Below are 10,265 nucleotides of genomic sequence, written 5' to 3'. Positions count from 1 at the left end.
AATTTCATTTTTCTTAAACATAAAAAAAAAACCAAAGGCAGCATATTATAAATTTGAACAAATATAAATATATTCAACAAAATTACAACAGGCACATTTCTCCATAAACCAACCCACCCTCTCTTTGCACATTATCCAAATAAATAATAATTATAATTAACCCTTCGCGAACGATTATCTTTTTATACAAAGAATTCTCTAATTACACAAGATCAAACGAACTGGCCATACGATTGTTCGAGGAAAGAAGCTTTTTGATTCGTTGATGGTGAAACCGAGTGCGAACGTGTCGACCGTGCTTCGCCGATAAGACGTTGATTAATAAATTACCGTCTGTGTGTCTCACAATCCCGGTACAAACGAATAAACGAAATACCGGAGAGCGACGACCACAAAGGCACGACAGATTTGTAACTCCTCTAGCCGGCATTGAATTTTTCCAAGCAACCATCATCAGTCTATACGCTTTCTTTTTTACAAATAACGGAAATTTAATTATACAATAACGTGACGGAAAACGCATTTCGAAATTCGTCACATCTCTAAGTTTTCCGAAACATTACCGTGACATAAAAATGTATAATACATGTGCGTTGAACGTAAAAAATTGTGTTATAACATTGTAAACGAAATCGAAGACTTGAAGGGATTCGATGCCAGACAGACGTTTAACCCTTTGGGTTTCTAGTTCTACGTACTATGTGTATAGTTTATCGCGTTACGTTTAAATCGTGAAAAAGCTCGCTCTGGTAGCGGGCAGGTAGCTAAAAGAAACCCTGATCAGAAAGGATTAAACGACCCCGCGCAATGGAATTTATTACTCCTAAACATTGTAAAAATTATGAAAAAGGAAGGAATTCAGCGGTTGTGTTTAAAATCGTTTGGCAATGTTGTAAAATACAATATTCGTACAATAATGATCTACGCGGGAACGATTTATTTTCTACGATTAACTTAATAACCTGTTTCCCCTCTTTTTCCCGTCTTCTCAAAAATTTTCTTTCTTTTTACGAAATAAATTACACGGGTTCCCTTGGCAACAAAATATACGCGGTACAATTTTCAAATTCACTCGAGGCATCCAGCAAACGATGCATATTGAACACAGCGGGAAATATCATCAATAAATGTAAAAATACGTTTAGAACAACTAAAATCGCTCACTTGAGTCATCTGTAAAATATGTAGTTATCTATTTCTCGTTCGCTATTTTCATTTTCCGTCCGAGCTAAAAACAATTGTAAAAAATGTTGAACTTAAACGAACGTATTGAACGAAAAGCACCGATCGAATCGCAAATTAATAGGTTCGATCGGTATTCGAGCTGCCGGCTGAACGGAGTTCACGCATCGTACGGTTCTCGAACAGCGATACACACCATAATTATTACCGTGAAAAATAACACGCTGAGGTGACAAAGTGTATCGCCAAAGGAAGTCCAGATCCGGGTTACTTCCATCGACTACCGTCGATCGAATAATAGTCCTACGCGTCACGTCATTACAAATCGACAATATGCGAAAAATCGATGCCCTTGAACGAAACGCCTACGTTTCACTCTTTTTCGCTTTTTGAGGCGACATTAAGAAACACACGATTACAATATAACTAATGGAAAATATTTATCCACGATCAACTTACGATCGTGAACGCGTAAACCTTCTTTACACCGCAATTTCATTTTTTTTCCGTTGACTACTATTGAACAAGAAGACGACACGTGTTTTTTTTCTTTTACCCAAAGGGATTATATTCGTTTGGTTAACTCTTGGGAATATAACAAATGTAACTTGGAAAGCTTCGAATATACGTTGTTTCTCCTTTTTCTATTCCTCCTTTCTGTCTCATATTTTTCTTTCTATCGAGTTTCGTTATTCACGAGCTTTCATTGACCTGTTTTCGTTTTCAATAAACACCGACACCCTTCCCGCAGAATTGGAATACCACTAGCGAACGCTAATTTAGTTATGAACAAATAGAAACATCGAAAAGGCCAACCAATGGGATGTTTGAACGTAGCGATCTATCGTCGGGAGACGGCCAGCAATGAAGTCGAAGTACAGTCCGCACCATTAAATTATGCTTCTTTACAATTAGCTGTTGGTGCTTCGTATAACGCTTGTCGCGATCCTCGGCTGGTGTTCTCAGCCGTCAAACAATCATACGGCACATGCGTAACACGATAGTCAGCAGTGAATAGCACGCGGCTCGAGTCACGGAACTGCGCGATAACAAAAATCTAAGCACTACCACTAGCATTCCAAACTGTACAGCTTTGTGAAGCCAATATAACCTGGAACACACAATCAAATGAGGAAATCAAGTACAAAGCTTCGTACAAAATATCATAGAACAGAACGATCGTGACAGATTAATCGCAAATAAACTGTAGACAGATTACTCACTTTCTAATGTGTGAACGAGCGGCTGGCAGTGTGTCCGGACTCTCCTTCAGGACGAAGTGTCGTATTCCCAATATGTAATGTTCTAAATACGATGGCCAGTCAATTTGTTTGACGTCGAACATGAACGTCTGTCGGTCTTCGGGACTGAGTTGCTCGGCCAAGTGCCGTACGTTGTCGTCCCGGAAGTTCCACTGTTTCGTACTAAAATACTCCAGGCACGTGGCAGCCTTATGGAGTTTCGACTGTATAACGACCATGATGGTCGGTTTGCCCTTTATACGAAGGAAAAAGTCTAAAATGTGCGCCGGTATCAGGTGCTGGAAGAGTATGCACATTTTGTTGATGATGACGGAATTGTGGCATCGGCCACCTGGGTACCAGATGACGTCCTTCGGCGGGTGAATCCGGCTGTACTTGAACACGAGGTCGACGAACTTCTTCCAGGTGATCGGGTTCTGCTGACCCGTGCAGCAGTTGTACACGGGGATCGTCTTCGTGCGATTCGTCGCCGTCCTCCACGCCGCGCAGATCATTAGGTTGATCACTATGTCCACCGGCACCAGGTCCGCTATTTTGTCTTCGTGGCACAGCATGGATCTGTGATTGCAGATGTATTTATTTTTCCTGTGCTACAACAATTTGACAGCAAAATTGCAGAATCCTCGTTGGTTTTACCTGAAAAAACCTTTGCCAGCAGCGGCGATTATTCCAGTTGGCCCGTTCCAATTATCCACCCATCCGGCCACCGGTTCCTTGTGCGACGAAAGCACGATGGATGGTCTGACGATGGCGACTGGCAAATAACCGGACTCCGATTGTAGGAGCCTTTCGGTCAAGGCTTTGGTGAATGTGTACGTGTTCGGCCGGTTGCCGATTAACGTCGGCGTTATATCGTCGACCATTTTCGCATCCATCACTTTTGTCAAAGCGATCACGTGTTCCGGTTCCGCGGACAGCGGATAGATCTCCTCGGCGACGTCTTTGCGATCGCAATTACAATATGCCGTGGAGACATGGATCAGGGCCTTTGCACAGACGAAACGTATATAGAATTTGCATGAATTAATGCATTTAGCAAATTGTACATATAAAGTAGATACATAAAATGTATGTAGAAAGGTTGTTACCTCTAAATTGTGCATCCTATGGCACAAGTTTAACAACTGTTTAGTGCCGACCATGTTAATGGTCACGGACAGCTTGAGGGCTTCGTCGAATTTGACGGTGGCGGCGGAATGGAAAACGACGGACACATCTCGGATCAGCGTGTTTTGATCGGCCTCCGAGATGCCCAATTCCTGCTCGGTCACGTCTCCAGCTATGGGTATCACTTTCGATAACTCGTGCGGAGCGTCTTGTCGTAATTTCTCGAACAGCTGATTAACACAGTATTATATTTGTACAGTAATAACATTGTATTCATAATTATTCAATTTGTGCATTTTATTTACAAAATTAAAGTAATAAATCATACCGGTCCATTCAATAACTCCCGCAACCTCTGCTTGACGTCCTGACCCCTTTTAGGTCTCATCAGCAGGTAGATGTTCTTTATGCCGGGACAAGATCTGAGCAATTTCTCGACAAGAACTTTGCCCATGAAACCGGTACCACCGGTAATGAATATGGACCTATCTCTGTAGAAGTCCTTCACGGACGTGCACTGAACGCCACTTATTGTGCTCATTTTCGCGCGTTCGTCTTCTGGTGTTCTCTTTCTGTATCTTTGGAAAGCACGGAATGATCCTTAATTGCGCCCCTCTCTTCGGACGACCTCTCCAACGGTGACGTTTACAAAGATGTATTCTTTTTCACCTACTTTCTGGAAGCTCCTTAAGATCGCTTACTTTCTTCCTCCTCTCTGTCCCCTCCCTCTTGGGCTTTAGCTTTGGTCTCGATACGGTCTCTGTTACTTGCGTAGTAAACGTGTACGTCACAAATACGTATTTTACATATGTTTATTTATATTTCTATCTGTGTTTTGAGACTGTATAAGTAGCGGCAGACGTAAGACGACTCCCTCAGAGACAAAGAAATCAGGTTTGAGAGTGTTGGAACGAAAACTGGCACAAGTTCACACCGTTCCAGGTTTTTCCAAGCCGGATTCGAATAGATCTAATTTCTACTGGACTCATTTCGTGTCGCCCTGCAATCACAGTCTTTACCCAGCTGAAAACAGAGCAAAAGATACGGAAATTAAGATCGATCGAAGTAAATCCTATTGTCACTCGTTTCTTGTCACGTACAGGATAAATCAGTATGAAATATCGACGTTCACTAGTCATTGAGTTTATTATCTAGCCTGACGAAAAATTAATTTAAAATTATGATAAATTCATTTAACAATCTTCATAACACAATGAGCATGTTTTAATGAAGTTATATCACAAAACGCGTAATAGATTGTTGTCTTAAGGACGTATTGGCTATACAGTCAATCCCAAAAGTGTATGCACTTTAGAAATGCATTTTTTAAAAAGAAATCAGACGTAGGAAGAACATTGCTGATAATAAACAACAAAAAAAATTTTCGATTTTTCCGAGATTTTTCCAAGGGGTACCCCTTCAATTTCTTCCAAATTTTCGTTTTTGGCCAATAACTCCCAAACCGTTGAATTTACGGGAAAATTGTATACAACCTTTCTTGTAGAGGACGATGAGATCTACAATTTCCATGTAAATTTTTTTCGCTAGCGTCAATAGTTAACGAGTAATTTGCAAAAAACTGTTTTTTCGTTTTTCGCTAATAACTCGTAAACTATTAATGCTAGCGAAAAACTTTTAGACAGAAATTGTAGATCTCGTCGTCCTCTACAAGAAAGGTCCTATGCAATTTTCCCGTATCTCCAAGGGTTTAAGAGTTATTGAGGAAAAACAAAATTTTTTTCCAAAAGTACGCCGTTTCGACGCTGGTATGGTCGGATTTTGTCAACATCAATAAAATGCCATATAATCATATGTAACTCATTAAATGTCGAAATTAGAAGGAAAAGAACTTCTATTTGAAGCATTTTTCGCAATTTTGAAAAAGAAATTTTTCGTCAGCGTCAATACTTAATTGGATATTTCCTTCTATACTTTTTAGTACGTAGCTATTTATTATTAGCATTATTCTTCCGACGTCTGATTTCTTTTTAATTACAGGAAATGCGTTTTTCTAGGGTACATAAACTTTTGGGACTGACTGTACAGTCAATACATCGTTAAGTGCTAATTATAAGTGCCGGTAGTGATTTCCATACTGACAACATGATTTTTAAAGAAACAAGCTATTAATTAAGCCCGATTACCATTATGCAAAAAATATGAATAAAGAACTAAAGAGCTACTGTAATGATTTCATAGGCCACGATGAACATAAATTATTAATTCTTTTTTCCTTTCAGAGTTCACAGTAAAAACAAACAACCCGCGAAGTACCGCTTCCCATTTATAAATTCAACAATATTAAACATTTTAGCGATATCGAAGTTAATCCTTCGGTTGCTTTGAAATAACACACAGTCTTGAAACCTGTCTGCATCCATTCAGTTCTGATAATCAATTTTACGGAGGAAAAGAGACACGAAGAAACAGAGAGGAAAAAAGCGCTTATATTTCTGGTTCTCGCGAGCGAATAATAAAAATAAGAAACGGGGTCGGAGTGGATACGAGCCAACAGATCCGGACATTCTTTATTTTGCTCAAATATCAAGTAACAACAGGATGCGGACCTTGACCGTGCACACTTCGTTTTCACAAGCCAAATGTACTTACTTTATAAAACGAACGCATGCATCGCTACAATTTATGATTTAACATATAGAAGGAATTATCGAAGTGCTCCTGGCATTCATTGCTTAGTAACACCATGAAGTACGGAATTAGATATAATCCCTGATAAGCACTGTAATCTAATGACAGCTGGTTGACAGTCATTCAACTGGAATGCAATGTTTCTAATAATTATATTCCAGTTTTTACGTAACTCACGATTCATAAACAAAAGCGTGAAATAAGAATTGAACACAGCAGAGAAAGTGAAAGAAAGCAAAAACGAAGGGAAAAGCAAACAAACATAAACGATAGTTATATCTACCAGACGACCGTGTGAAAATATCAGATTTTTCGAAGTCGGTTTAGGCTTGATTAAAAACACGTTCTTCTATGAATTGCATAAATTCTGGACTCGAACCGAACTTGTATCTCGTACTGTATAAGCGTTTCATGCGAGAAAGGGAAGGCGAGGGAATTATCGTTCGGTGGATTTCCTTATCAGACACACCTTACACGCATACAATCTTCTTTAACGTGTAATATCCCCGCGCTTCGAAGCGTCTATTTGAAAAGTTTGCAATCGAACACTCGCTGCCTTATCTTTTTCAAATTATATAAATCATAAAGGGATAAATTTTATCAAATCTCAAAATGTGCTCTACAAATAAGGAGAAAAATCATATTAATATTATTTAATAATGACACATAGTAAAATTGTAAAACTGTTATTAAGCACCAAATTATTTACTTTGATACAATTTGTTTCATTAAATTTTATTTGCAATTGTAATTGAGAACGTGTAATGAAATGTATGACGTAGCTCTTCTTATTAGAATTGCAAAAGTAACGAAACAAATACTTCAGAATGGCATCAGCAAACATTCATTCATTTGTTTTATTTCTTCAGCGTTTCTCACGTGAACATCTTGGCTCCTGATATCACGTTTGTTACGTGTGTTTCGCACAAGACAGGATAAAATCTGCGATAGTCTCGAATTCAACTTATCTCTCCTCTAATATCTAGCGTCTAATGAGCAACTATATTTAGCGGCAGGTGAACACGAAGCAAAATTAAAAATAGAATCGCGCTTCTATTCTACGCGAACATATACTTATACAAGCTAATTCCTTAGCAATAACAAAGGAGACAACGGTAAATTACCGTTGATCGTAATTGGCACGTTTCTTCAACATAACATGGCAATTATAAATATAGAGATAAAACAGAGCTCGTTGACTTGTTGCGTTTGGTAATAAAAATGAAAAATGAGATATTTACTTATTATTATAGAACATATTAGGTCATAATTATAAATGTATTTAGTTAGTATAATGGCATCTTCATCGGTACACATAAATGAGTCGCCCTTCTGAGAATACATTTTCTAAGTACGATGACAGCATAATTATACCTATTGGAAATCTTATCATAAAAAAGTATCATGTCAGATAAAGCACGTGCAAATTCCCAGAAGCTTAACTCGATAATCTTTAAATACACTAAGAACAGGATATGTGAATTCAAGTTGATCTGTAAAATATATTCATAATGCTGTATGTAAAAATGTGTACAATATTTCATGACTGATTAGGTACTAATTAACATGTAACTCATTCATGTGTTAAAAAGTTCAAGCGACAAATGTCCTGTCATTGTTTCATGCTTCCGTCACCGTGAGTCATTCTAATTTATGCACATGCGATGTTAATGGATTTATCATCCGTTAAGTTTGAGCAAAGGGAGTCTAGATCAACGCTTCACCGGTCTTTGACAGGGATGGATTATACGATCGATATACGGGATTCCTTTTTAGATCATGACATCTACATAACCGGAAACAAGGAATTGTTTTAATATCCAGTTGTGAGTAAAGCGTTAGAAGAACAGATAATTCCTTCGATTTTATTTGTATTACTGTACGAATAAACGAGGGACGGTTAGCGAGCGAGATAACAACGCCAGACCCAGATTCAATAAGAAGATTGATTATAATTAGCATTAATTAAGAATTCGTGGTATTATAAGAGTTATCGACCCTCTGACCGAATTTGATGAGAAGAGTTTCTTGCCTGAGATCAAATTACAATTATTTGACTCGTTAAATAAAAGATTGTGTGAGCCAAACGATTTGCTAGAGATTTAAAGGGAATTTGTGAGAGAATGTGGTAGAAACGAGCCGAGAAACGCTCTTTAGAAGCGTCTAGTAGAGTCTAGAGAGAAGCGGTTCCGTTGGGATTCTAGGTCAGCGTCCCGGCCTCGAAACGGTCACGAGAACCCGCCCGTTTCCTCGGCCCTCGGCCTCGGTAGACCAAGAAACAAGGAAGAAAAGAGAGGAACATTGCTCGACCCCGTTACACGAAAATCCGTTATGCGACGGACTGACTGACGCCGACCAATCGACCGACCGACTGTCACAAGACTTCGTTTCCTTTTCGTTCCTTTCTTTTTATAAGTGAACTTCCATTTACACGTTGTCGGGCGGAAGTACAGTCAATGTTTGATTAAATTCTATTTTAGATAAAAATATCTTCAATGCTTTCTCTCATAAATTAATTAAGAACGATGACAGGTGCATGTCATTAGAAATTATATTATAATTGATATAAGTAGCAGCGAATGTTCAGTTGAAATAAACGAAGAACAATGAACAGGTCGCGCTGTTTATATGTACATACTATTTATCTCCTGGGAGATACTAAATGGAGTTCCACTGTACCACAGTAGCTACGTTCCTCGCGTCTCATCCCCATTCAACCTATTTCTCGTATATTAAATGGAGACGAAACATCGATATGAGAAAATAAGTGATGGTATGAATTTTTAATATCTTCACGTACAGTCAAAGAATATTTCTATTTATTTAAGAATATTTTTATTTCTTTTAAGAGTCGAAGAGTAATTATGGTAGAGCAACGTGACTTCAAAGGGAACAGATTTAATTAAATCGAAAGGATGGGTCGTATTCCCATATAAGAGAAAACTACAAGGGATAATGAATAGATAATAACCAAGGGAAACGAGCATGTATCGCGGGAACGAGGTTGTCGAAACATTATTTTTCATGTCCCGTTTCGTGCCGTTGAATTTGATAATATGCCGTAATGCACAGAGCTAGAAGTAATTTAATACCGACGAGCACTAAGCTAAATTAGACATTAAACTCTGCGGTGCCGTGCAACTGAGAATACCTCGCGGACGCAGTTATTTAAGAATGTACACTTTATAAAAGTGAATATTTCAAATCTGTAGATTTCGTCGAATATATTTAAGAGCTAAAAATAGTCGAATGGCATCAAAGTGATATCGAAAACGAATCAATTTGCATTTGAAATCGTCATGAATAATTCCGATACGTGAATAAAAATAAAAAAATAATACCTCTAGAATACGGACAGAATGTCTGAACAGGCTAAACATAATAGATAAATCGATGTATACTTCAGTTGATTTGAACTTCTTTTTCACCCTCTGTGTTCGAGTTTACTTTTCGAAACCTATTTCCCCCTAACGGTGTCTTCAAGCGATTTCCAACAAATTTCATCTCTCTCTTTCACCGACCGTCTCCTCACCGTCCTTTTCTTCCCTCCCATTATGTCGAGGATCGATACAAAGCGCGCGTCGCTGTAGCCATCGGTTTTCGAACATCCATTTGGCTGATCGCCAAGAAATATACGTCGCACGTAACTCCGGCACCATTAAACGCGTCTAGTAGCTTTAATTTATTTCATAAACTCGTTAGAAACTAGGTTTCTCCAAATATTTATTATCATATTATGCCGTGTTATATCATTGACGTATCACATTCTCTGTTACCGATGAATTCGTGTAAAAGGAAAGCTCTTCGAGGACTTCCTTCTGTTTCGAGCGTAAGAAATTTAATAAACACTACACGCATAGTAATTAACTTAGCGAAGTTTCGACTGCATCGAACCTTTACTTTCAAGCGTTTGTAACTTTCTCCAGGAAGCTGTAATTTCTAATAATCGATCAAAGAGGATGTTGAAAATTTCTGTATCGCGATGGAATACATATATTTGAATCCTGGTTAACGAAGAAATGATAGAACAATTTTATTTATAATGAATTTTCAATAAAATCTCGA

At 38.3% G+C, this 10,265-nt stretch overlaps 1 protein-coding gene across 4 annotated transcripts in view; it reads right to left on the bottom strand.

Annotated features, from left to right (window-relative positions):
• Nucleotides 1-45: 45 nt before the first annotated feature.
• Nucleotides 46-10,265, bottom strand: part of FAR1 (fatty acyl-CoA reductase 1) — a 22,197-nt gene continuing 11,977 nt past the window's right edge. For 3 of the 4 annotated variants that reach the window (XM_018033311.2, XM_018033320.2, XM_018033329.2), the window contains 5 exons: nt 3,880-4,574; nt 3,533-3,781; nt 3,081-3,430; nt 2,406-3,002; nt 46-2,293 (listed from right to left, as the gene is read on the bottom strand). In XM_018033311.2, coding sequence (XP_017888800.1) covers nt 2,152-2,293; nt 2,406-3,002; nt 3,081-3,430; nt 3,533-3,781; nt 3,880-4,092 — 1,551 coding nt within the window. In that variant the 5' untranslated portion in view covers nt 4,093-4,574 and the 3' untranslated portion in view covers nt 46-2,151. The remainder of the gene's footprint in view (nt 2,294-2,405; nt 3,003-3,080; nt 3,431-3,532; nt 3,782-3,879; nt 4,575-10,265) is intronic. The other variant, XM_018033340.2, reaches the window with a different exon arrangement.

This window comes from Ceratina calcarata, unplaced genomic scaffold, assembly GCF_001652005.2.
Source record: "Ceratina calcarata isolate Rehan_Ccalc_2016 unplaced genomic scaffold, ASM165200v1 scaffold140, whole genome shotgun sequence".
Classification (NCBI taxonomy): domain Eukaryota; kingdom Metazoa; phylum Arthropoda; class Insecta; order Hymenoptera; family Apidae; genus Ceratina; species Ceratina calcarata.
This window is presented reverse-complemented; position numbering and strand designations above follow the sequence as displayed.